Below are 26,982 nucleotides of genomic sequence, written 5' to 3'. Positions count from 1 at the left end.
TCATGTATTCATCGTAAAAACGTAGCTGCATAAGAGAGGACATCATCCTTAATATCTTTTAAATACCATTTTAAACTTGTATTATCCTAGTTAGGTAATATGCTATATTTGTCAAACACTCGTGTATCAAACTTTTATTAATAATAGTTGGCATTGAATGTTGGTTATATTTCTACCAGTGGAGGAAGAAAATAAGACCTTTTTGAAATACATCCTGCTTTTATTCAGGCAAAGCTTTTGTAACGGGTTTAGTTTTAGTACAAGAAGTAACATCTGATTCAATTGGTGGATTTGTTAAAGGGATTTCTTCAAAACATTGTGGGGAAAAGTGGGTTTGTCTCTGTGTCAAGACTTTGGTATTGTTAAGGCCCTGCTGTCCAGCCCTAGTCCGAATGGACTTTTTTCCAAATCAGACATTTTGAATTGCCACAGTAGCAAAAGACAAAGGTGAGAAACAAAAAAAGATTGCCATTGCTTGTTATTCACCATAAGTCAAAATGCTGTGAAAACTGTATCCCTATCTCCAAGGCATTTGCCCACATAGGTTTTTAAAAAAAAATTTGTTTAGCCTTTTGAACGGTTTTAGTCACTTTTGTTGTCTCAGATTAATTATTCTTGCGGACATACACTCAAAAGTATATTAAAAGTGTCACGTTACATAGGTTGCAATTCTTATTTGGCCCACTAGATGGAGGTGTCCTCAATTTAAAAGCCCTCTGTATCTGTAGCACTGACATATGGAGGCTTTACCATTTCTATCCATAATCTGTGTGCATTCATATGTTTGAGTGACACGTTAGGTGTTTCCCTTGTTACTTAAGATAGTCACACAATCCCATGGGTAATACGTTTAGACAACCAAATGCTAATTATATCAATGATTCCTGGATGATAAGAGGTACATTTGTTGCTCTATATTTATATTGTCTGCTTAGGGTTAGGGTAGGGCACAAAATGTGCACCACTGAAAGAGAAATGTAGTAAATTGAAAAATCAAAGGGTGTTCAACTTACGGACCTCTACCACACTAATCCATGCTTTATACCTACACAACAGACTGCTGCTTCTCGAGGACCATTTTTGAAATCCTCCAACAAAGTCTCTGCAATCTCAGATCACATTAAATGCATCTCCAAGCTTAGACAATTTAAATTGCAGCTACATACTACCTACATATGCCCTTCAATTAATAACCTATACACTGTCAATCAATTTGTAAGATCAAACTTTTTCAGGATCTTTCAAAAGTGTTTGTAATAAATTGCACACTGTATGTTGTCAACCCTCAAGGCATACATGATAAAGTGTCAGTGATAAGAGTGTTTTTTACAGTCTTAATCTATATCCAAGCAATAAAGTTGTGGTGACAATGTTAACTCTGTGTGCTTTGAATTTAAGGTGTTTTCAACTCAGAGTCTAACATTAAAGAAATTATGGCAAAGCTTTAAAATAACATTTGGCGTTATACAGACGTGCTGTAACTGTTATGGTGTCACTGTGACTCATGCATGAGCTATGTTCATTTCCAGTATTCCTTCCACTTTTATGGTGGTTCTTTTGGTAGACATTAGTCAGTGATATCTGTCTGCAGGAAGGTTGAAGCAGTGACACGCTAAGTCCTCACGCTGGGCGTGGTACTTACTGCATAAGCCTCCCCACATGGCAGCAGTGCAGAATATATCATTTCAGTGGTTGCTCACGGCTGAAAATCCGTTAATGATTTAGCCAGAGGAGCACTAATCAAGTTTTACTTTCATCCGGTATCACTTTAAAATGTGATGAAGCTGGTTTAAAAACTACCAACTACATTTGTCTATTTTTCTTTCAAACAATACTTCTTTGTCCTGAGCCTTTAATCTCAGCTCTTCGGAGGTATTTACATTATCAGTATGTCAAACAAACATTTGACTCGTGTTCTGTCCTCTTCTCTCAGATAAAGCCTCCGGGGATAGAGATATATGCATCCATATATTATCATACATCACAGGTGCATTACACACACAATATTTATTAACTTGGCAGCGGTGAGACAAAGGGTGTGGTGGGAAAATGTCAACTGCAGAAACTGAGCCAAAATAATCCGGTTACACAGAGAGCATGTGGCTTGTATCACCTTTCCCCCATCTCTTCCCTTTTTCCCTCTTCATTACTTTTCTTAACTGAATACTCATCATGAAACCAGAAAAACTGCATGAAGAGGCAGTGTCCATTATAGGAATAAATACATCTAGTAATCCTACATTTAAGAATCAGATCAAACTTTATAAGGTGAAATTTAAATGACCATGTATCCACTTCTTACTTTTTGGCGACCGCTTAGTTGAAGCAACAAGTCATCAAACACATGAGTTTACATGGGTAAAGTATTATCAGCAAAAAGTTTTTTAGTATAAGTGGGCCTTATTAAAAAGTGGTACTTGCATGTGATGTACAGTAATGCTGTAAGAATGTGTTATATTTTACAATCTTACTGTTATGTATGTCACGTTTTGATCAGAAGAGTCTGACAAATGTCAAACGAGTGAAATGTTCAGAATGTAAATGTAATGCATAAATGTAGTGGAGTAGAAGTGGGCCATAAAATAAATTGGTGGAGGAAGTCTTCACATCCTCAACACACATATATTGCCATACTGCAATATATGAATACTCCATTTCAATTAAAAATCCTGAATGGCATTCTATGTTGTGTGTTTTTATGTAAAATATTAATATGTAAAGTGTTAAGAATGGCTCTCAATGTAGTGGAATAAAAAGTACAATAGAAATAGAAAGTACCATATGTAGTACCTCAAAAAAAGTAGTCTGTCTGCAGTCTGTCGGCACAAAGAGAGAAAAGACATTTTGCTTTCCTGTAAATATTTCAACTGAAAAGTTTCATTGCATTTTCCACCCTCACACCTCAAAGTGTTTATTCTAATCCCTTCTTTTGCACCTCAGCTGTGCAGACATTGCACCTCAGCACTCTCGTGCATGCGTGTGTGCCTCGGCCCCTCCCTTCATTCCGCACGGATCGTACCCAATCGGTCCCTCCCGGTCGCACCTCGACAGGGCGCGGACCTGAGGGTGGAGTCCACCGCCGCGGCTCCACGAACGTTTGGCGCACTCCATACTCGGCGCTGTCAGCTGCAGTCCTCGCACCGCTGAACCGAGACGAGCCGCACTCCTGCTGCGGGTCCCACACTTTATTTGGAAACTTTTGCCTTCTGCCGTACCTGTGTCGGGAAGCGCACCGTGTTGGGGAAGATGATGGATCCGCTGCGTTCAGCGATGACGATCCGGGGTCCGGACGACACGTCGCTCGCGGTGCCCTCCGACAGCAAGCTGCGCATGGGGCCGCAGCGCGTGCTGGATCAAGTGCACACCATCAAGAGGAGCAAGTCCAAATCGGGGAAGAATGGCGCATCGTCACCCTCGCCTACAGGTATGGAAAATGACTTCATGCAGCATACGATCGTTCTGGATATGACCAACTCATAGGCAGCCTCTTTATTTGGACAGTGTTGTTGACTCTGGCGCTTCCTAATCGGCTGTTAGCGCTTTTGTTCTTGTTATCTAATGTTCTTGTGTTTCCTGAGGATTTATGCGTCATCCCACGTCCCCAGAAGTTGCATCCTTCTTTCTTTGTCTGGGCTAAAACTGGTGATCAGCATTCCTTTCCAGTGTACTTGTCAACTGTGTGCCAGAGAGGGCAATTGTAGAAATGTATTTGTTCATCGTTGGTTGTTTGTTCCGCCTTGAAAGGTGAAAGTATACACATCAGAGGTGTGTCGTCAACTCCAAAATAGGCCCCTGTTATTGGCCATGACACCGGTTAGAAAAGTGAGCCATTGCTGCTATTTCACAAAAAAAAAATAGATTTTTGCTGGTTCAATTTCTATGATACTGTCAGAGACGCATCCTACTTCCCCTGAGCATGCCCCAGTGGTTTCTCTACGTCAGGTAGGAAAATGCAGCGCACGGGCGTACTACGCACATTTAGAAAACAAAATTGAAGTCAACACAACTCTGTCATTTGGCTTTTAGTGCAACAGGCGTTACAACGATCCACAAAAAAAAGAGACATTAAGCATGTGTATCTTGTGAAATGGATGCACGTTAAATAGAAACACAGGTATTTATCAGTAGATTGTGTTATCTATAAAGTATTGCAAGCTGTGTTGTTCATGCTATTTTACTCTTTTACTGACGACGCCTAAAGTGATTATGAAGTTTGTGGTGCGCACGATAAGGACACCTCTGGCCTTTTAAAAGGTGGCTGGCCCTCCATTAATGATTGTATTTTCCAGTAGAGACAGGAAAATGTTGCCCACAAGAAGCTTACAGCAAACAGTCATTACAGAAGACAAACTCCTTCCTGAAGACACGCTTTTATTTGTAGTCCACAAAAGAAAGAGCTTCGAAATTACCCGTTTATTGGTTTTTCCCCCAAAGCTACTAATTTGTCATTCTGTCTTTTGTTCAACAGTCTTTATTTAGGAGAAAGTCAATAGTCTAAAAAGTAAGTTACCTAAAAGTAGGCTGATGATCTAGCAATACTTTGCCCAGGGCTAATTGCTATCAAAAACATGACTGTAGTCAAACACTAAAATTAAGAAATAAACAACCACAACGTTAGTGTTGGACACAGGCCCTGAGGCTGCTCTTAATTGTAATACACGTTAAGCAATGTTATTGAATTCAAGTTTCTGTTTTCTTTTCTGTGCCGTCTTAAGGTATGATAACGATGATGTGCCATTGTTTTGACAACCATAATCCTGTAATGGTGAAGTCTCAGACTTACATTTTGACACAATATGGCTGCGGGTCTCCCCTTCCCATGAATCACCCAACGAGTCAGACAAACAAAGGTGGTAAAACATGTTGGCTGTGTAAAGACGGGTTGTTCCTAAGTTTACACACATGGTGCAACGCAAAGCCTCTGACCTGTGAGTGACATGTCACGTCTACAAACACCTGTAATGTGTGTGTGGAAAGGTTTTCTCAGCTGTTTTTTATGACACAGAGGATAAGTATTTGCCATTCATTACTTGATTATGAACTTACATTAAAGTGCCAATGATAAACCAATTCAGCTTTGTATATTTTAGACTGCAACTTCATAAAAAGCCTAATACAAAATATTTTAATCGATCAGTAAATTAATTGATCTAATGATTCATAAATGACTGAAATAAAAAAAAAAATCATGCACTATGATATAATGATACTACTTTGGGCAGATTTATGGAAATGTTGTCAAAACAAAGCCATTTAATATAAAAAGTTGGAAAACAGAAAATAAAAATGTTTGGAACCTATTATAGTTTAATACATTATCTGGAGATCGGTTTAAAATTAAGTAAAATATATATATATATATATATATATATATATATATATATATATATATATATATATATATATATATATATATATATATAACCATATTGTTAACTTTATAATACGTTTTCAAATCAGAGCAATTCACATCTTTCTTTATCAGAGCAATTCACATCTTTATTATTATTGTGGTGGACTCATTTATTTTATATAAATTATATACAGAATGGCGAGTAAAACACACATTGTAAAACTGAAGCCCATAAACAATTTCGGCAACACTCTTTGTGTGCTTACTAGAGGTGTTATCACCGTGATAACCTTATCAGTTTAGGCGTGTTCCAGATGTCTTTGTTTTTGTCATACAGGCCTGAGTAACATCTGGTTGATTAATAGATAGACAATCTTGTATTCTTATTCTTCTCTGTGTGACTCCGTTGTTTATTTCAGTTATTGTCTTTCTCCTCCTCCAACAGGCCAACTTCCGACATACGAGTTTGGAGCCTTCAAGTTTTCTCCGACTAAATCAAATGGCACGTTCAGCCGCAACAACTCCAGTCTGTCAAGCGGCTACAACAGATCGGTAAATGTTTCTCTCATGAATAAGCCCAGGTTGATGTTTTACAGATAGTCAGAGCAAAAGTGCCCATCCCTTTCACAGACTCAACATTTAAGGTGCAGTGTGCAGCATAATGTTGTTATATAACTCTGTTTTCATTGGCGTATGAAACTAAAACCTGAAGCTATGAATCTGTCATATCTACTCAGACAGTGGCTCTTTTTCACAGGGTCTTCCAGGTTGTACCGCTTTTTTCTACAGTAAGCCAGAACAGATCTCTTGAGGACCAGATCAGTGGTTTTACTATAATCACAACTACTATCTTTTGGTAATGGAAAAATATTCTGATCCTTTTTTTTTGTCACTCAATTTCAGTTTTGTCACTAAGCTTTGCATGTGTGTGAGTGTGTGAATGCATTTACTCTGGGTTGGCCTGACCTACTGACAGGGAGTTGAGGCATGTCGAGGGAGTGTGGTGACTTACCATTTCATGCTATCCCACCTAGCGCCACATTGTGTTTTCATTGTGTTACTCTGCTTCTGTTGAGTTCACTGTCAACTGAAGAGGCCTTTGTGTTTTGTTTTTTGTATGGATGTAAAAAAACTTGTTATAACATGTTCAATATTGAGCTCTTTACTGTTTGCCAGTTGAAATTCAAGAAGGGATTGTGTTGTGATAGCTGGAGAAGTGTGAGTTCATCTTCTGGGCACTGCCCTTGAGCTAGGTACCGGACCCCCATGAATATGAGAGGGAATGTCTGTCAGTTAGATACTTGAAAAAAATAATATTTGGGTCTAAACGCTATAGGAAAGTCTTTGATGGTTGACAAATTGCTGTTAACTGTCATCTTTACGTACGTATCGTCATAACGCTCCACCAGAAGCCACTTTAGCTAGCACAATACAAACCAAAAGTCAGAAACGCAATGTAAACGGCACGTGATCCAGATCATAATGATCATACATCACTTTGTGTTTTTCCATCTAAACTAAAAAAAGTTATTTTGTTGGAGCCTAAAGGATGTTGTTCTTCCTTAAGTATGGCTGCCATGTACTGTGGGTGTGCCTCCGTTGCATCACCATCACTTCTACTACGTCACAAGTAATCAACTATAACAGACTCAATTATGAATTATACATTAGTGATTGTAATGGATTTTTCAGTTCCAGGTATATCCTGCTCTTATTTACATTAGATAAGATAATGCTTGATTAGTCCCTCAGAGGGGAAATTACAGGACTACAGCAGCACTGCTCACAAGTAAATAAGAAAAAAAGAATCAAGTAATATAAATAACAGTAGAACGGTAATAGAAACAGATTAAGAATTAGCAGTAAAAAAACATTTTAAATATACAGATGGAATAAAAAATATACAGAAGGAATAAAAAATATACAGATGGAATAAATAATTTGTATAAAAGTAGTAAAATATACTTAAATGTAGGGAATATTGCACCAGGACATGAATTAAAGTGTTCATAGTGCTCAAGTGATTTGTGCTCACAAGTGTTCAGAGTGGTTTGTGGCCTACTGACCTATCGACCTATCGAAATAATGCAACAATGACAGCAAATAGTCACGTGTTGGTGTTTCTTACTGCATTTGTGTTCCTTAATGTGGTATTGTTCTTCTTGCCCTGCTGACTTTACATCCGTCTCTCTTGTCTGTGACATGAGGAATGTGGCTGAGTCAGGGCTGCAGCCAATAATGGAAGCGTTTATTGCTTTGAAAGAGAGCACAGTTAGTTCTTATCAAGCAGGTTGTTGACAGATTCCTCCTCTGTCAAGGTTTTGCCGCTTTGTAGCCCGGCTGGATGGTAAATGAGCAACAAGCCAGTTTGAAACAAGAAGGAGTCACACAGAACCGTGTGTGTGTGTGCGTGTGTGATGGCATTGTTGCTCGACTGTAGTTTTTCAAATACACCAATAAGAGAACAAGACTTGGCTGTGAGAATGACTCATCTTTGAAGCATTAGCTCGACATGTCCTATCGTTATGCTCAGGCGGTGCCAAGTTTATTTCTTGCTCTCTCTTTTGCTATGAAGCTTAAACAGTGTGCTTCCTACACACAGACAAAGCAACACAATCCAAGTCAAAATAATTTGATACACAAACACGACGTAATCGCGTAAGATTAAGGGGCTCAGTGGCGTCAAGATTGGGAAGAAAGGTTGAACGGGTCCTGTGTCTGACTTGCACTCACAAAGATCCACTGTGAGAAAGCGCTCAACCGTGCCAGCCGTCTTCTAACACAACAGCTTGAGTTGGTCTCCAATGACGGATATTATGTTGCTTTGGTTTGTGTGCTGCAGTCTGTTGCTTTCAGCAGGTAGAAAGAAGGTATGCGGGGTTTGAATCGGGTCAAATTACTGTCTTCTTTGGAAATTGTTCAAGCGGAAAGTGGCTTTGTACTTTCAGTTTTTTTCCCCTGTAACTTGCATTTGTGATACGGAAAAACATTACACTGATGCAGTGATTTAGTATTCCTGTTTGTCGTTGCCAGCAAAGACTAGTCTATATTTCCTAAAATGTGTCTTTTTCTATTACTGATGATTATTTGTCAAACATATCATTCCGTAATTGTTTTCGTGAAAGCACCAAAGCTTACCCTACCATAATGTTGCAATGTCAATATTGAAGTATTTGGTCACAATAAGTTATTGTGATATTTGATTTTCCCATATCACATGAAATGCTTTATGTAAAAACCTCCTGAGGATTATTTTCTTCTTTTTAGGTAAATACTAAAAGTCGCACAATGTCCAGTAACGCCACGGGAGGAAGACTTTTCAGCTCCTCGAGCACATGGGAACAGCAAGTCAACGGTTCCAGGCTCCAGAGTCCCAATGGGTTGAAATCTGCTCGCAGTGACCCTACTTTGGCTCCTGCATTTTCTGCTGCACCCGTTATGGTGATCAATCATTTTGATGTTAATTTGCAGGGTCCCTGAAGTTCCATTTCATGTTGTTTTTCGGGACCCAATTTCTCAAACAAATATCACAAGCTATCCACAGTGCCATACTATATAACCATTGAAAACTTTTTCTTTTTTTTTTAGAGATCAAAAGGGCAGGGGTACCAGAGCCAGAGCAACATCCAGAGTCGAGTAAATAGAAACAGCAGCTACTCTATCACCAACAGCACACAGTTGACCAACAGCCAGTCACGCGTCATCCAGCCGCCTTCTGCCCAGATTCGCACTGAGGGCAAGATGGGCACCATGAAACCATCCAAGATAGAGCAGCCATCCGCGTGAGTTCACCTACTTCCCTGGCTTTGATTGACATTTTCAGACAATAAGAAGAGGTTGGTATGGACTTGGAAGAAGAGTGGGTTACATTTTATAGACATGTTTTATTACTGTTCTACTGTTTATTTATATTACTTGATCTTTTTCTTAATTTACTGTGAGCAAGGCTGCTGTAATCCTGTAATTTCCCCACTGAGGGACTAATAAAGGATTATCTTATTTCATCGTATCTCTCTTTTATCTCTTAATACATTTTTGCGGTATTTTATATGTTTTTTATGTCTTAAGGTGGCACCCAATTCTAACATTAAGTGTATTTCATTTATCATTGATTTGCAGCTCAGTAATCTCGAGCCTTCCACAAGAAAATTAATTATCACTCTTAGCAATTTTTTCAACTAATCAATTGTTTTAATTAATTGACAAATCTGTAAAACAAAGTTTCTCCGCAAAGAATCACGCAGAAGCCAGACTTTAAAAAAAAGTGTTTACCAGAGATGTGTTCTCAAATGTCTTGAAAATAAGTAATTCATCTTTTAAAAAAAAGCAAGAACAACTAATCGGCTAAAAAAAACCCAAAACAACCAGTTAGTTTGATAACGCATACCAGGAGGTTATTTTTGGCTGGATGATTCGTATGCAGCCTTCTGTTCTTCTCATTGCAGCCAAGAGTATCTAAAAGATATAAATCCTGAATTTGTTTGGGATTTTGTAATATAATGTGACAACATCAGAGTTTAACTCTTAGTATCTAATTTCCAAGTTTCTCTTCTATTCCTGTGCCTGTTACTGCAGGATCAACGGCGCTGTGAACATGTCAGACATGACACTAAGTCAAGCAGTAGAGTTCCTGTCTCACCCAGAAGAGAATTACCAGCAGTGTGGAGCCAGCTTCATCCACCACACCACCTTTAAAGAGGAAGGCACCAAACAGGAGGTCCGAGCACTCGCACTCAAATAAACTGTTTAAACACGCACCCTCCCAACATGTTAACATAGATGTTGTCTATTCCTATCACATTTGTGTGACGGCCAGCTTGTAATTACGATACAGTTAGTGAAAAGGCAAGGTGAAGACCTTTTCTGTAACCTGTCTTATACCCACGCATGTTTTAATGTTTTGGTTGGAAATACATTGCCCCATTTTCAACAAAGATTCCTGCCACATTTTTCGCATTACAGGTTTTCGAACTCGGAGGTATCCCCCCTCTTGTGGCCCTGATGCGGAGCCCTAACCCTGGAGTGAACCAGGCCGCTACTGGAGCTCTGAGGAACCTGGTGTTCAAAGACAAGGACAACAAGCTGCAGGTCCAGCACTTTGGCGGAATAGCTAAGGCCCTGCAGCTACTAAAGGAGACGGATTCTACTGACACCCAGAAACAAATCACCGGTAGGATATTTTTATTGGGACAAAACATTGGGAAGAAGAGTGACATAGTTTACAAAACATAGCAAGCCCTATCCCTAAATAACTGTATTTCTTACGCTAACTAGCTGAAGTTTTGGCTTACATTGTGTGTGTATGCTATTAATGCTAACAAGGAGTAAGCTAATCATGGACTCAGCAACCATTTTGTCAATTGTACATTTATTTTACAGTCACAATCCGCTTCACTTTTGATTGAGGTTCTCTGACCAGCCATTTCTTCATAAAACATTCTGTTTTTAAAAACAAATTTAATCAGAAATACAGATCTTTTTTTAATCTGTACTTGTCCTGCCATGTGAAGGCCTGCTATGGAACCTGTCCTCCTCTGATGAGCTGAAGGGGGAACTTATCGCCACAGCTTTGCCTGCTCTGACTGAGAATGTGGTGGTGCCATTTACCTGCTGGTCGGACAACTGTGCCAACAACAACATACACCCTGACGTCTTTTACAGCGCCACGGGGTGCCTGAGGTGAGATCATTTACATGATCACTGCTTCTGATGATAGATTTGTTTGGCTAATAGAATCAGGATGAGGAAGTGATGACAATTTGGACAGATTGAAACTACAAGTGACGTTGGTGGAGTCATACAACCGGCAAACTGGAGTTCTCTCTTTTTTATTTTTTTTTATTTTTACACATTACCTGTTCAAGTTTTTTACTTGAGTAGTTTGTGATTCACAACTGAACATTCGACTGAATTGAAGAGGTTGCGTCCTTATTGACAATAGTTATCATTGTAACTCACTTATTATTAGTACTGCTTTAGAAACGTATGTGCACCTGGTGCCTCATTTCCTTGATTGAGTTTGCTTACAGGGTGGGATCTGTGTCTACTATTATATTCCAGACATGTTGTGTCTAGAATATAATAAGTGTTTCCTTTTGGATTTAAATAAATGATTTAAATGTGTGTTTAGGAACCTGAGCTGCTCCCAACAGAAGGAGAGGAATGCAATGAGAGAGTGTCATGGCCTCATTGACTCCCTCATGAGTTACATGCAGTCCTGTGTGGCGGAGGACAACCCTGATGACAAGGTAAGGTACCTTTTCCCATCCACCACTAGTATTTGTCTAAATTAAAACGCTCTGCCCACAGACGACATCAGAGTTGCTCGGTAGACACATTTTTAACCCATCACATTGGTCAATTTTGTTGTACTCTGTTCGTCTGCTACAGAGGAAGTTCGAGAGTAAGATTGTTTTAGTCTATACTGAAATTCTTGATTCTTTAAATTTCAAAATAATTTACTCCACCTTCACAATTTACAAATTTTCTTTGTTTTATATCTTTGTAGACTATCTATCTTCCGTTTTCTGGACAATACATTGGACTAGCAATTTAAAAATCTAATTTTCATTCAGATATTTTATATAGGTAGATCATTATCAAGGGCTTCAGAGAAGAGAGAATTGCATTTATCTTTACTACAATGCTAACAGGGAGATGTGAGGTTCAATATTAAATAAAAAAAACAAAAAACACAAATAAGTAAAAATCAACTGGCCAATGGATGATTAGTCTGTTTATCAGGCCACAGCTTGTCTTTCTGGCTCTCAGCCACTGCTCAGTCCCTTTAACACTGAATTGTGGATGTGTGAGCAGACAAGAACAACTATTGTTGGATGTATGTCTGGTGACACGTTCTGCTTCCCCCATAGTTCCTGTGGAGTATGTCTCATGTGTCTCTCACCCAGAAATATGTTCAGTCTAAATACTAAAACTATTAAGCACACACACACACACAAATACAATACAAGTTCACAAACTCACACCCACACCCATATATAAGCAGGTCCATACAAGCTGCAGGCCGACTCAGCATGTTTATACATTGATTTGGTTCTATGTTTGTGCTAGTACTCTGGAACAGTGATTTTCAACCACTGTGCCGTGTCACACCAGTGTGCCGTGGGAAAATGTCCAATTTCACTTAATCGGTCCAAAAAAAAATTATTTAGTTGCCACAGATACTATTCCATTGTTGAGCGTCTGAGCCTGCAATACAGTGGTGGGCCTAGTAATTAAATACTCTTCCATGCCAGTAGGTAGCGCATTAATCACTTACCTATGCTCTATTACTACGGGACATTTTATAACTCCTTTGGTTGTTCCATACCACAGGATTTTTTTTATTAGAAAATGTGCTGTGGCTCAAAAAAGGTTGAAAACCCTGCTCTGGAACACATGTTTCTTTGAATGAAGTAGTGGAGTATGACAGTGTAAAGGTATCTTTTTGTAGCAATTGTGGTAATATATGAGGACAGTTGCTGAGCTTTATGCATGCTAATGCTATACATGTTTCAGTAGTATACACTGTATCTATTCAACTTTTAAATGTAATTGGTTACTTTACTTTTTGATTTAAATCCAGAAATTAATATCCTTGATATCCAGAGAATAGAATAATTAACCACTAAACCAGTCTTCTCTTTCATTCAATAGCATTGAATAATGACACATGACAATCATCTTTGCAGATGGAAAAACTTGCAAAAAGTAATCCTCATATTTGCTCCAATTTCTCTTCAAACACACTGTCAAATGCACGTAGATATGTCAGGTAAATTAAGACATACAGCTGCTTGCTATGAAGTGTACTACCAATATAGTTAACATCTCCTCTCTTCTAGTCTGTGGAGAACTGTGCATGCATCCTCCATAATTTGACCTACCAACTGGAGGACGAGTCCCCTGAATGCTTCAAGAAGTTCCAGCCTCAGACAGAGAGCCAAGCTGGGGGTAGAAAAAGCCCCACAGTCGGATGCTTCAGCCCCAAGAGCAGCAAGGCTCAAAAAGAGGTAGCCATCAACCACCACACCCTCCACCTCATGTTTTTTTTTGTTGACTAAATCATGATGCTCCTTGAATCAAGGCAGCATTTTCCTTTCCTTAAATCTCTCTTTCTTTCTCCTCAGTTGTCATTTGACGCGGTTCGGGGGATGCTGGATGACAGCACCCCATCAGGTGTGAAGTGGTTGTGCCATCCCAAAGCCATGCAGGCCTACATGTCTCTGTTGTCCTCGTCCAAGAAAGATGCGACCCTGGAAGCCTGCTGTGGTGCCCTGCAGAACCTCACTGCCAACAAGGGAATGGTGAGTACAAAGGAGATCATTATTAGGCGTACCGTTTGTGTGGCGTCAACGGACATTCAAGCTGACCTCAGATGGACTAAGGAAAGGGGAGAAGCAACAATGACGGAGATGTGGTGGGAGTAATGTCACATCAGCAGAACTCGCAATAGGAACTGACTTGTTTTGTGAGAAAGGGTGGAGTTCTGTCTCCAAGGATTCAGAGGTTACTTGAGAAAGAAAGAAGAAGTTAGAACAAGGGAAAGGGAGATGCATGCAAATGTCAAACACTTACAAAGTCAGCTGGATTTAGTATCACGATGCAAATATTGACCGCTACGGGGGCGATAGCGAACATGTTTTCCTCCTTCTGAATTGTTTACGTCTATTTCAGGGCTCCAGTATAATGAGTCAGATTCTGGTTCAAAAGCTGGGGGGTCTGCAGCAGATAGCCCCTCTTATTAAGTCTCCTAACCGGAGCCTGCAGAAGACTGCCATGTCCCTGCTGGGTAACATGTCTCGGACCAGCAGTTTGCAGACCTCCATGGGTAAGGAAAAGCATGAAGTATTGATGTTTTGCATTCAGCAGGAACAAAGCATGAAGGTGGAGTAAGTCCACATGAAACTGATTAGGTGTATGTTACCTTTGTCTTCGCTGCAGCAAAGCAGATCCTGCCTGAGCTCACCAGCCTCCTCTCCGATGGCCCACGAGAGTTGGGAAACTCAGACGAAACTATAGTGACAGCCTGCAACACAGTCAGGAGTTTAATGTTAGCGGACACTGAGGTCAGCAAGAAGGTCATCAACAAGGGACTTGTGTCATCATTGGCTGACATCAGCGAGAACAAGTGAGTTTTTATTTATTGTTCATCTGTATTAAAGATTTAGCTTTCACAGCTATGACAAACTTAAATGCATTTGTTTGTGTTCGAATCACTTTGAACAGCATGTTCTATGGCTATGCAATGTAATGTAAACACTTTCTGGCATTCTTCCTCTTACCAATATGTGCATATCAAGCAACTTTTTAATCTACCGGCATGCAGTTGCTATTGCAACACAAAAATTGCCACTCGGTCAACTTTTGTCTTCTGCTGTCATAGTATTGCAAATATGAGTTGGACGGGTGGTATCTTTAGTGCTTAAAGTGCTTCTTTTCTTTAGAATTGGGGGAGGTTTGCCTTACTTTGGTGCTCATTCTGAATAACCTCTGCCCTTCTTTCTTCCCCTTAGCTCTTTTCCCAAAGCCAGCAAAGCAGCTTCCGGGCTGCTCTACAGCTTATGGAACGAGAAGAATTTTCAAGGCGCTGTGAAAAAGGTAAATCTGAACGCTGTGATACTGACTGTCTGTTTAAATCTTCAAGGCACAAGACGAACCTATTGTATCTGTCTATCTAGTTTAGTCTTAAGACCTGCACACGAGCAAAAGGAGGAGAGCCCAGCTGCAATGAGTGTGCTTATTATTACTCCTCTGGCGCACACAATCACTTTCCCTTCCCTCCTGCCACACCCAGACGTTTAGTGAATACAGAAACAGTCACATAGGAATCTTGGCGGACTGGTTTTTGATGCTCACTGTCTATTATGGGAGGAGTAACACATGGAAGAGAAAGGAAGGGTAGAGGCTCATCAGAATTCATGAAAGATATTCCATAAGTTTGTATATGACGATGAGCAAGGGTGCTTACATGTATGATATGAACAGTAGCAACACTTTTACATGCCATGAATCAAGAAGGAAAGTAACAGTTTGCATAAGAAGGAAAACACCCCAGTTTTTACACATGATTGGCGCAAGGCGCCTCTAAGTTGCTGACACAGTACATTTCCTTTTAATTAGAGCGTGAGTGTGAGTGTGTGCGTGCGTGTGTGTGTTTGTGTGTGTGTGTGTGTGTGTGTGTGTGTGCGTACTTGTGAGACACTTTCAACTAATACATTTCCTTTTATTTTTGATCTGCAGCTCGGGTTGGGGAAATCACTTTTTGTCAACGACCAAACCACAGCAGTGTACAAGTCGATGCAAGTTATTGAGTGAGCGTGCTGGATGAGTGGAGCGGCACCACAGCACCTGAAAGGTATAACTTGTTTCTGAATGCTTGTGTCTGGATATGTTCAGATTGTAAGGCTCAGTTGGACCAAAATGAGCAGAATTTGTGTCACGAGGATTCAAGCTTTTTCCCTCTGTGTTTCCCTTTTCCTGCACGTTCTCATGCATGTCAGATGAAAACCAGCATGTTAAGACACTGCTGTGGCCACACCCTTTTTAACGAGAAGAGTAAAATTATATTCTTCACACACTTGCTTTGCTGAAAGAGCATATCAATTAAGAATGAATCATACATTGTACATACTTTAGTGAGTCATGAGTGATCCTGCAGCGTGTTATGTATTTCACTTGGATATGTTTCTGTCTGTGTGTATAAAGGGGCGAGTTTGTTTTTGTTAGGTGATGTGTGCATGTGCTTAAACTCAGTAATTCTGGCCTGAGAGCTACAATACACCCTACAATGGTATCTGCAGTTAAAGTTACCGAAGTCACACAGTGATTATTTTGATTTGTGAATGACGTCGTCAAATGTGTCAGCACTGGCGGAAAGATGCAAATATCTTGAAGTTTTGTGAAGTCTGAGCAGCCAAAATGAAAGTAATAACAAAATATATAAAAGCTAAAAACAAAAATATATTGTGTATGTGTAATACTCTTGTACATCCAGTTTTAACTTTGTTCTGTTTCATTCTGGGGTTCAAAGTTTAGTTTTTTAAAAAGAAAATGAACGAACAGCTTGCCTAAATAGTTAAAGGAATAGTTCTACATTTCCGGCCTGTTTGTTTTCTTGCTGAGAGTAGCTGAGCATATTGATACCACTGTTATTTCTGTACATTGAATGTAAAGGTGCAACCAGCAGCCAGGTAGCTTAGCTTAGCACAAAGACTGGAAAACAGAGGAAAGAGCAAGTATGTCTCTGTCCAAAGGTAACACGATCCACCTCCCTGCACCTCGCAAACCCAATACAATACACATGCACTCTTGTTTGTTTTATCAAGATCGTGGTGTTACAGGCCTTATGGACCCTGTAAAACCACAATGTGTCACGTCTACACACATTTCTTTGTGGATTATACAAACAAGAGGTAAGGTGTTAAGGCTTGGAAATATGTTACCTTTGGACATAGCCGGACGAGCTGTTTTCATTCTTTCTAGGCTTCATGCTAAGTTACGAACCAGCTGCTGGCAGTCGCTTCATATTCATCAGATATGACATCAATCTGGTCATCTAACTCTCAATGAAAAAGTGAATCAGGACATTTCTCAAAATATCAAAATATTCATTTACAGTGCAGTACTAAAAGTCTTGGTATTTTCTGTCGCTTTGTCATAAAGTTGCCTCTTGAAATTTACAAACTGTGTGTTTAGTTTGTTTTTTTCATTATTGATTGTTTTCTTGCATAAACTGAGGAATTGGAGGAAGAGAAGTATTGGAACGTTGTACACAACATGTCACATCTATGTACAGGAGTAGCTACTGGCTGCACACTGATAGTCGTTTAAGTGTTGTGTAATGTAATTTTACAGAAGTCACTAAGGAGATGACGAAGGGGCTGCGCCCTCAAACATAAATCAAATGAGTTTGATCTGTATGCATCGCCTCAGGCCAGATGAGCTGCACATTCCAATATGTTCCAATGCTTTAATAATGCTTCAGCTAAACATTTTAAATGCATTTTTTGCTACTTTACCTTTACAGTTTTAAGGTCATGTTACAGGGTATATGTCCTCATAATCAAACTACAGTCTTTTTTTTACTGAAACAAATACTAAACTCACAAATCACTATAGCAGAGACATGAGGCGGTTGCAGCCGTGAGGATTTCTCACGGCTGCAACAATTTTACCGCAGAGGACTGTTTTTACGGTTGAGACAAATTGTTTTCCTGTACATATGTTCCTGCTCAGGCTCATTTGCCTCGGGGAAGGTTGATGTCAGTATTGCTTGGAATGTATGTTTTGAAAGATATGTGTGTGGCATATTAATGAGCTTTCCCTGTCACTCATTTTGTACATAGAATAAATAACAGATATGAAGACAGCATTGTAAGTGGTGGTCTTTTCTTCAACAACCAATGTAATTGAATAAATGTGCAACAAAAGGTTCATACTATGTCCATGTAAGTAGACGAGGGATGTTGGAAAAACACTGGATTCTGTGTGCATGGCGCTCTCTGACAAAGGAAAAAGTATGCAGACAAAATGAGAAGCCTCTCAGCTCCAATTACCAACTTGTCTGTGAGGGTCTGATCGAAGCAGGTTTGGTGAGATTCAAATCCCACGAGTTGAGCATAAATGTGCACTGTTTTCACAAAATACATCCATCAATCATTTCTTTTATTCACAATACATTGAAAATAATTGTTTCTATTTTACATTATCTAGATTTTGATAGTTTTGTCCTGGTAGCTTTTTTGTTTTCAGGTTGACTAAACCAGTGACAAAAAATGTGAATAACTGTGAATCACACTCGTCTTTCTACTATCCAACATAAACACTGAACACTGAAACACTAAATCAGTTTTAATTATTGTGTTTGCTCCAGTAAACCTTCGTCAACCGCTGTCCTGAAATGGAGTGAAAGAAATCAGCAGATGCAGTTTGCTGACTCACTTATCATTGACGCCATGGTCTGCTACGGAACAATCACATCATCAGTGCCTCATATTTTTTTTACAGTTGTAGCCAATTTTGGTATTGTTTCATTGATTTAAATCAATTCGAACCAGAAATATTCCGCGTGGAGTTGGATTTAGATTATTTTAGGATAGAGTAGATTTGCAAATAGTTCCATTCCTGAGTGGTGCGAAATGATATAGAGCATAATAAAGACCACAGCAAGTACTTTTTTTTTTTTAAATTACTTGTGATAAATATACTCAAATCTGGCCACAAATTCATAATCACACGTCCTATGAATGGTATGCTTGTTTCCTTATAGGTAACTTTCCCATATCTGGTGTCACATCAGAGCCACAGTAATGTCCTAATCAGTGTTTGGTTTGGCAACTTTTGAGTTTGTGATTAACTCTGAAAAGAGGTTGGAAGAAGTTGAAGACTGTCTGCGTTTTTTTTTTGTTTTTTTTTAAATGAGTTTCCACCTGGATTTCAGTTACATTGAAATGATTCATTCTCTTCAAAGTTAGTGTGAATGTGTCTGTTGGGTGGAGGTCTGGGCGTTAGCCTGCAGAGCATCATGTCTCAGTCATGTCAGAGCCTGTCTCTGAGTAAGAAGATGTCTCTTCCTGTATTAGCTTGAGGCTTTCTGCATTCATGTAATTTAACTCTTTGTGTAGTTTTGAGTGCCAGTAAACTCATGGACACACACACACACACACACACACACACACACACACACACACACACACACACACACACACACACAAGTCTGAAAGGTCAAATAGCACTTGATTGAACTAAGATCCTTTTTATTTACACCCTTAAACACAGAGGATCTAGTTTATTGTTTGGTAATAAACGGAATACAGGAGAGTGAGATGGAGCTGGAAAACTGGATATAATTGGTACGTGACAGTATTGAGGAAACAGGTGGGACCAGGGTGTGGCAGGAAAGCCAGGGCTTGGTTTGAGGCGGTGGCTGCAGGGCTGATGGTTACACTGATGGTTACACTGCCTAATCTGAACGTCTGCACTTATTTCCTCAGGCCTCTTTTGGTTCTTTTCGATCTGTTGAGAACAAGAAAAGGACACATGAGGTATAAGACAACATGTCTGTCCACAAAAACATTTCACTTTACTATTGTGACGGTGCAGAATCCCCTATCACCCATTGTAAAGATAACAAGGCTATCAGCACACTATGAGGCATACAGGTGCTCTTTCAGTGAGTCTGTGACACCTCCTGCCACACCCAGTCATACAGCCAGCTCTCCCAGTTTGAGTGAGTGAAACGCCTCACAGAGCCTGTGGCCCGATCCCAATCTCCACCCTAAACCTTCAAGCCCTGAACCCTCAGGCACTCACTGACGTCAGCTGCTAACTGGTTGAGTGTGAGAGTCTGTGAGGGCTTGACCTGGTGTAAACACGAATGGGACAAACTTTGCTTTACATAAAAACATATTGTGTACAATTGTGTATTTATTTTATTCTTTGTATTCACTGATTTGAACGTCTTCCTCACAGATGAGAAGTCATTTTACATTATGTATTTACTTTAGATTGGGCCTGTGATGCAAAATGAGAGCTGGGCTGTGACAGGGAAGGGGTAAGAGGTGGGGTTACTTGCTGTCATCAGTGGATCAATTAACTGTGGTGTTTGTGACTCTCCTACATGTCTATGTGACTGTTTATGTCTGAAGAAAGTGTATTATTCTTGTTATCAGATCCTTTATTTACAAAACTGCAGCATGAACTTATATGTTCTTAGAACACAAATTCCAAGACACAATTACACATTTTGTAAACTGAGCATCCAAGGTCTCCTAAAACCTTAAATAACTTATCTTCGCATCAGCAATATTATGACTTACTCACTTCGCCATCAAGTGTGAGTATAAACACTTTTTAATTTAGTTAAAACTACAAACTACTCCGGTTATAACTCCAACTTTAAAGTAGCACTCCACCAATTTTTACACATAAAGTTTAGTTTATTCATTATGGGAAATACTAGGAGAATGTTTGGCATTTTAATTTTTGACTTAGCAAAGCAGGAAACAATAACTTTAACAATGGCTTCATTCCATTAAGTGTACATAGAAACCACACCAGTAAGTGAACGTTCACATATCAGATCTTTGGAACTCGCTCACTAAATGAATGCAGCCATCATTAATGTCATCTATTCCACCTGAGCTTTCCCTCTTCTAGCAAGGCAAAATATCTAAAGTGAAAAGGCCTCTCAGCGAGGCTCTTCAGGTTTACTTCATGAACATAGTCTGTGGGCAGACGCCCATGAGCATGAAGCTTGTGGCATTAGAGAGAGAAAATATTTGATATAAAGTTAATTCTTACGTTTTCTGATGGTCGCTGACGCGGTTCCTCAGTACATTAATCTGGAAGAAAGCAAACACACAAATGCTACTTGAACGAGGTCCACTATATCTTGTGCCTTATGCCAACATTTAAGACGTTGTGTCCTGTTGCAAACACCTCATATTTCTGTCCAGTGAGCTGGTATTGCAGTTCAAACTTTTCTGCCTCCAGCTCCTGCATCCACTCCCACAGCTCTTTAGCTTTCTCCCTGTGAGACACGGATACATGGGACAGTATGGTTGGGAATATTTGCATTGTCTCATGTGTATCAGAAATCAGAACTTTCTTGTAATAAAATGTCACGATGTGTTTCCACCTACTTGAGTTGGTCTTGGCTCAATTTCTCGATGTCCAGAGATTTGCGTCTCTCACTCAGGATTTTCTTTTTCTTCTCCCTCTCAGTTTGCCTCTTACCACTCCGTTTTTCTGTCTGTAGGAAAGTGAAACCAAACATAGCTCTGGTCTTCATCCTTCACTTTTGAATTAACATTTTACTATCAACCCTCCACCTACTCACCAACTTCTGCATGTAACCTCCAAAGTGGAGGCTGGTGAGGGTTTTCTTCTTTTTAGCATCCTCATCTGCTCTCCTCTTGGCCTCCTCCTCCTCCTTGCGAGCTCTCTCATCCTAAAAAACATGAATCCAGAGAGAGAGGACAAGGAGGGCCATGTTAGAATGGGAATCATTCAGTAGATGCAGGAAGTATGCATAACATTACAGCAGCTTAAACATGACTATACCTCAAGACGCTTCTGTCGCTCTTTATCTCTCTCACTTCGGATTCTTTGCTGTTCCGATCGCTCAGAACGCCGCTTATCCTGCTCAACAAATCATCATCTTAGCAAATCTTGAACCAGACATGTAATGTTGTGAATGATCTCATTTGAGTTACTGCAGCGTGAGGCTCTTACAATTCGTTCCTTGAGCTGGATGATGTCTTCTTCTTCCTTCTTTCTGCTCTCAAAGTGAACCACGATCAAAGTCTGAAGCTCCATCAGGTCTTTCTCCATCCTTTTACGATGTATATCCTACAGAAACAGGGGTTCAGTGTGTCTTATATATGTTATGGTATTGGTCTATGTGTCACTGGCTTTGCATCATTATGCAGAAACCTATGCATGGTGTTTACTGTAAGTCTGGCACTCACATCAAAATCCACCTTCTCTCCATCTGGGATCTTAGGAGGGATGAGGTTGGGCATGATAAATGGCCTGGAAAAAAACAAACACTTAGAATCATTCAAATCTGAATCACTTTGCTGTTAGTTTACTTTTATTTAACTATGTGTATTGTGACAATTAGCCACGAAAGTGAGGTTTAGAGCTGTTTGAAGGACTTTGTTACCTTTTGGATCTGCTTTGGACAAAGCTAGGCTAGCTGCACCCCCTGTTTCCAGTCTTTGTGCTAAGCTAAGCTAACCGGCTGCTGGCAATATGATACATGAACATACACATATGAGAGTGGCGTGGATCTTCTCATATAACTCTCTGGAAGAAAGCCAATAAATGCATTTCCCCAAATGTTAAATTTAATTCAATGGCGTGCGTGTATACATCAGTGAGTGTTACTCACTTGAATTTTGGTTTGGCCTCCTCTGTTTAGAAAGAAAATAGGAGATTCTGTTTGAAAAACAATGAGCTAACACAGATAACACAAACTTCTCAAGAGCACACCAATACATAGTCCACAAGTTATAACAATGGAGACTGTGTTCACCAGGGAGTTCAACTGAGGTGAACTCTGGTATGATTGAGGTTAATGTTAAGTACATCCAAGAAAAACATATTGCAGTATTAAGGTGTGCCAACATTGATCGTGAAATGTTACCTTCTCCCTCCTCCATTTCCTCTTCTCCATCTGCAACCAAAATAAGAAACTTAAGAGAGTTGTGTGAATTTGTGTGTGTTGAATGATATAGAGGACAGTAAATAGTTGTACTTTAGGAATGCTGACCATGAAAAGCAGAGAGAGGCCGAAATAAAGCACTGAGAAAGTCAGGTAGTGTTTGCTAATATGTGTTGGTGTGTCTCAGAATTAAAGTGTCACCAATCACAATTAGCATACTTATCTTAATTAGCAAGTTGTCTTAATAGGCCACTCACTAAAGAAGGTATGGCATCTGTGACCTCTGAATGACACCCTCCATCCATCCATTATCTTAACCGCTTATCCTCATTAGGGTCGCGGGGCGCTAGAGCCGATCCCAGCTGTCAAGGGGCGAAGGCAAGGTACACCCTGGACAGGTCGCCAGTCCATCACAGGGCAAACATAGAGACAGACAACCATTCACACTCACATCTACAGGCAATTTAGAGTCCAATTAACCTATGCAGCATGTCTTTGGACTGTGGGAGGAAGCCGGAGAACCCGGAGAGAACCCACGCTGCCACGGGGAGAACATGCAAACTCCACACAGAAGGACCTGCCAGACCAGTATCCGAACCCCGCCCCGCCCAGGATCTGAACCGCAGACCCTCTTGCTGTGAGGCGTCAGTGCTAGCCACTACACCACCGTGCAATGACACCCAAAAAATGTTAAACAAAATGCTGAAAAGGCAAAATGAAGAGGCTGAAATTGGTAACTTTTTCAGGTTTTGTTGAAACCAAAATACTGCGCAAATTAAAATGGAGCCAATGGTCGCTCTAAATAAGAAGTCAGGATATCTCCAAAGTCATACTGGTATGCATTGTCTGAAAACTGCAAAATTTGGGCTGGTCCTACTCGTAGATGTTCAGATATTTCACTGGATGAGTGAAAACTTGATGGCGGGAAAGTCAAGGGTATCGCCAACGTGAGAGGGACTCATCACCTGGACACCATTAATGGCTGCAAAGAATGATAATCCAACAAATGATTGTTGAGATATTTCAGCCTGGACTAAGTGTTGGATTGAAAACGCCAGCCTGAGCATGGCTAATAAAAACTGCACAAATGATATGGTAAGTTAAAATAGTCCCTCTCTCCTGCCCATTGTGCAACACTTTAGGTGACAGTTAACAGGTGGCTCACAGGGCGTTTGCTGATTTGAAAGCAAAGAGGAGACAGAAAGATTACTTAGAGTATGACTAACGTTCCTCCCGTTTCATGTGACTGGTGACAAGAGAGAGAGAGAAACGCCTTAACATTGCTGATTTGGTTGAACAGAAAATACCAAATTTGGACTAGGGATGGGAGGGCCATGAATTGCTTTTTCACAACATGTGCTATGTGTGGTGTGACTAAGAGTGAGCGGGAAGGGAAAACAAAAAGATAGGACCTTGTCAAGTTGCAGCAGACTGACACATACAACATGACGTGAGTCCCTGTCTGGCTCTGATTGATTACAGACAGAATATATTTATCATAATTGCTCTGTTGCCAAAACATACCCAACAGGTTTTCTTTAGCCGGCACATTTAACACAATGACGACATGTCTGCACTCAAGACAACACTGTTTTTCCCCTCAGCTCCTCACCTTGTTCTTCGTTGGCCTCCTCTTCTGCAGCAGGTTCGTCCACTTCCTGCCCGGCCTCTGGCAGAGGAGACAGTTGAACAGCAAATAATTGCACATTAGTGAGAAGTCTTGTCACTCACAAGGTGTGATATTGACTCTTTGCCTTATTGGGGCCATCACTCTTCCTTATCAGTGACCTGTCTTTTTTTTTTTTCAGAAGTTCACAGTGAAAGGAATTAAATGAGACAACAGCTGCTGAACCTAATTTCATTTTTCGTCAATATTGCTAATGCAGGAGCTTGTTAGAGTTGTTTGGAGATGTATTCACATCATTTTTTTTTTCCTTTATTTAATCAGGTAAAATCAGTGATGATCTGGCTAAGAGGCAGTAGCACAGTCCACACAAGTGACACAAACAGCACAGGTTCAATACAGTATGACAAACATGAGAAAATGTCTAAAAACAACATAGGTAAATAAATAAAAACTGTACAAAAAAAGGTGGATTACTGGATGTTCTTTGTAAAAATGAGAGAGAGAGAGAGAGAGAGAGAGAGAGAGAGAGAGAGAGAGAGAGAGAGAGAGAGAGAGAGAGAGAGAGAGAGAGAGAGAGAAGTGAAGTACAGCAGTCAACTATGACAGCTTTTGTTTGAACATGTTAAGAGGTGAGAGTTGTTAGTTTGAGTGTGTTTCGTAGTGACTTCCAGTCCTTTGCAGCGGCAAAATGAAAGGCGTTATGACCAAACAAAGTATGGACTTTTGGAATGATGAGCCTAATGAAGTCACTGGATCTTAAAACGGCAGTTGCTATGAGAAATGTGCAGAAGATTTGAGAGGTAGCGAGGGGTCATTCCCAAAATGCATCATGTTAGTTTGGTTGTTGGATTGACCTCGTGTCCCAGAGTAGAAAGCCTTGCAAGAGATAACAAGGGATTGTTTCAGAATGAGCTACCCACCTCTGGTATTTAAAGCAGACAGCACCTGAGTGAGTGTGTGTGTGTGTGTGTGTGTGTGTGTGTGTGTGTGTGTGTGTGTGTGTCTGTTATGTTCGTTCGGGCCATGCATGTGTGTATTTGCAGCTGTAGATGTGATGCAGCCGTACACGTGATGACACACTTTCTTTTTAACTCTGACATGAGAGCTATAAAATCATGTGATAAAACATCACTGAAGACAAATGGAGACATGCCTTCCTGGACTCAGACAATGTTGTGTTTGGGCTTCTGGCAGCTTTCACTGCCAAGCCGGAAACTTTGTGTCAGAGACAAATTATGACAATTATTCATCATGAATAAAGAAATACACATGTTCATGAATGCTGAATTATTTTAGAAAAAACATTGGGACTTTCACCATGTCCTGGAAAACATGCGACATTTGCCGACTTTATGGTTTATCTTTAAAAAAAAATGCTTTTGACTCAGAGCACATGCAATACCTTCTTCTGCCGCCTCCTCCTCCTCTTCCTCTACTCCCTGCTCCCCTATAATACATACAGTTAGAGCTGATTATGTAATTCATTGATAGGCAGATTGACAGAATTATTTATTGGCAACTATTTTAATAATAACACTTCATAGTTCCAGTTTACCAAATGTGAGGATTCGTTCCTTATCTTCAATCAATGCAGTAGTTTTATTTTATTGTCAATCATTTTATTTTAAACTCTTGCCTATAGGTTGCACAAAACATGCATTTTGAAGGTGTCACTTTGGGATCTTGTGATCATTATTTTCAAAAACATCCATTAAATTGAGAAAATTATCAGCAGATTAGATCCATGATATAAATAAAAAATAGTTATCCTTTACAAAATAGTGTAAAAAAAATAGCTCAACAAAGTAATAACATTCTAATGATATGATATATATTAATATATCTATTACAGTGGCCTTTTTTTCTGCATGAGTACTTTTACTTGTTATACTCCTCAGAGCATTTTCCTGATTATACTTACTTTTACTTTTATAGTATTACAGAACATTTACTTGGAATATTACTACTTTTACTTTAGGATCCTAATACTTTTTTTCACTACTGGTCACAGCAATGATATTTTAACCACAGACTGTCGGACTAAGTCAAACTGAAATATGACCACAAATCATTCATCGATGACCAAGAGATTCATTCATTAAATTCAAGTCCCGTACCTTCAGTAGTCTCCTCCTCTAAATCACACAGCCAAGAAAATACACAAGAGAGGAGATTTACAAATGTAATAATCACAATGAGAAAGCAATGCATGTTATATACATCCAACAACGTTTTCTGTAAAGCTTCAATTTAAAAGCTTCAATTTACATTTTGTGAATTCCCAGTTTTGGAAGCAGAAAGCTCAACAAACAGGCTGCACGTTTACATTTGATTTATGAATCAATTTGACATTCATATGAATGTCTTTACATTCCTTTGAAATCCACCGTGTGTAAGCATGAGTGGTATCAGGTTTACTACATTAAGCTCACTGGATTACTTAAAGAAACATCTGGCAAAAACCCCATGACTTTAGTTTCAACCGTAGATCGCATCTTTCAGTGCGTTAGTGATCGTGTACATGTACATGTCATGTATGTGGTGAGTTATGACACACACTCTTACCTTCCACCTCCCTAGGAAAGTCAAACACATAGATACATTATTATGCTGGTAGAAGAAACACTAAAAATACAGCAAATTGTCATCACATTTCAACGTAAAACTGTCATCACAATACAAGAAACTACTGCCAATGTACACTACAGTTATGTAACAGATTATTTTTGCAGCTACACAAGACACTTGTAGGATATTCCAGCAGAAGCGTTGAAACATGTGACCTACTCCTCGTACTCCTCCACCACTTCCTCGTTGTCAGACATGGCGAGG

General features: G+C 39.8%; 2 protein-coding genes across 2 annotated transcripts; one reads left to right on the top strand and one right to left on the bottom strand.

The window, feature by feature from the left end:
• The first annotated feature begins 3,118 nt into the window (after positions 1–3,118).
• On the top strand, positions 3,119–17,719 carry LOC137801140 (plakophilin-1). Its single transcript, XM_068598571.1, has 14 exons — positions 3,119–3,424; positions 5,799–5,905; positions 8,621–8,794; positions 8,942–9,135; positions 9,929–10,070; positions 10,316–10,523; positions 10,864–11,032; positions 11,484–11,601; positions 13,198–13,365; positions 13,483–13,659; positions 14,030–14,183; positions 14,297–14,483; positions 14,869–14,953; positions 15,596–17,719. The coding sequence occupies exons 1-14, from the start codon at positions 3,247–3,249 to the stop codon at positions 15,668–15,670; spliced, it is 2,136 nt and encodes a 711-aa protein (XP_068454672.1). The 5' UTR covers positions 3,119–3,246; the 3' UTR covers positions 15,671–17,719.
• A 1,595-nt stretch (positions 17,720–19,314) lies between these two features.
• tnnt2a (troponin T type 2a (cardiac)) lies at positions 19,315–26,975 on the bottom strand. The gene is made up of 9 exons (XM_068597255.1): positions 26,947–26,975; positions 21,826–21,931; positions 21,590–21,706; positions 21,419–21,496; positions 21,195–21,305; positions 20,998–21,107; positions 20,795–20,885; positions 20,657–20,697; positions 19,315–19,369 (listed from the first exon to the last, which is right to left on the bottom strand). The coding sequence occupies exons 1-9, from the start codon at positions 26,973–26,975 to the stop codon at positions 19,336–19,338; spliced, it is 717 nt and encodes a 238-aa protein (XP_068453356.1). The 3' UTR covers positions 19,315–19,335.
• Positions 26,976–26,982: the final 7 nt, after the last annotated feature.

This window comes from Clinocottus analis, unplaced genomic scaffold (assembly GCF_023055335.1).
Source record: "Clinocottus analis isolate CAN_PGR_092001 unplaced genomic scaffold, fCliAna1.0.p SCAF_4, whole genome shotgun sequence".
NCBI classification, from domain to species: domain Eukaryota; kingdom Metazoa; phylum Chordata; class Actinopteri; order Perciformes; family Cottidae; genus Clinocottus; species Clinocottus analis.
The sequence above is the reverse complement of the archived record's forward strand: the minus strand, read 5'-3'. Positions and strand labels throughout refer to the sequence as shown.

Excerpts from the sequence above, each read along its gene's own strand:
- tnnt2a (XM_068597255.1), bottom strand. The coding sequence starts at position 26,975 with ATGTCTGACAACGAGGAAGTGGTGGAGGA. Across the intron at positions 21,932-26,946 it reads AACGAGGAAGTGGTGGAGGA|TGATTCAGATTTGAATGATT; the intron begins GTACGAGGAGTA and ends CTAACAGCAAAG. Across the intron at positions 21,306-21,418 it reads AGCGACAGAAGCGTCTTGAG|GATGAGAGAGCTCGCAAGGA; the intron begins GTATAGTCATGT and ends CATGTTTTTTAG.
- LOC137801140 (XM_068598571.1), top strand. The coding sequence starts at position 3,247 with ATGATGGATCCGCTGCGTTCAGCGATGACGATCCGGGGTCCGGACGAC. Across the intron at positions 10,524-10,863 it reads CACCCAGAAACAAATCACCG|GCCTGCTATGGAACCTGTCC; the intron begins GTAGGATATTTT and ends TGCCATGTGAAG. Across the intron at positions 11,033-11,483 it reads AGCGCCACGGGGTGCCTGAG|GAACCTGAGCTGCTCCCAAC; the intron begins GTGAGATCATTT and ends ATGTGTGTTTAG.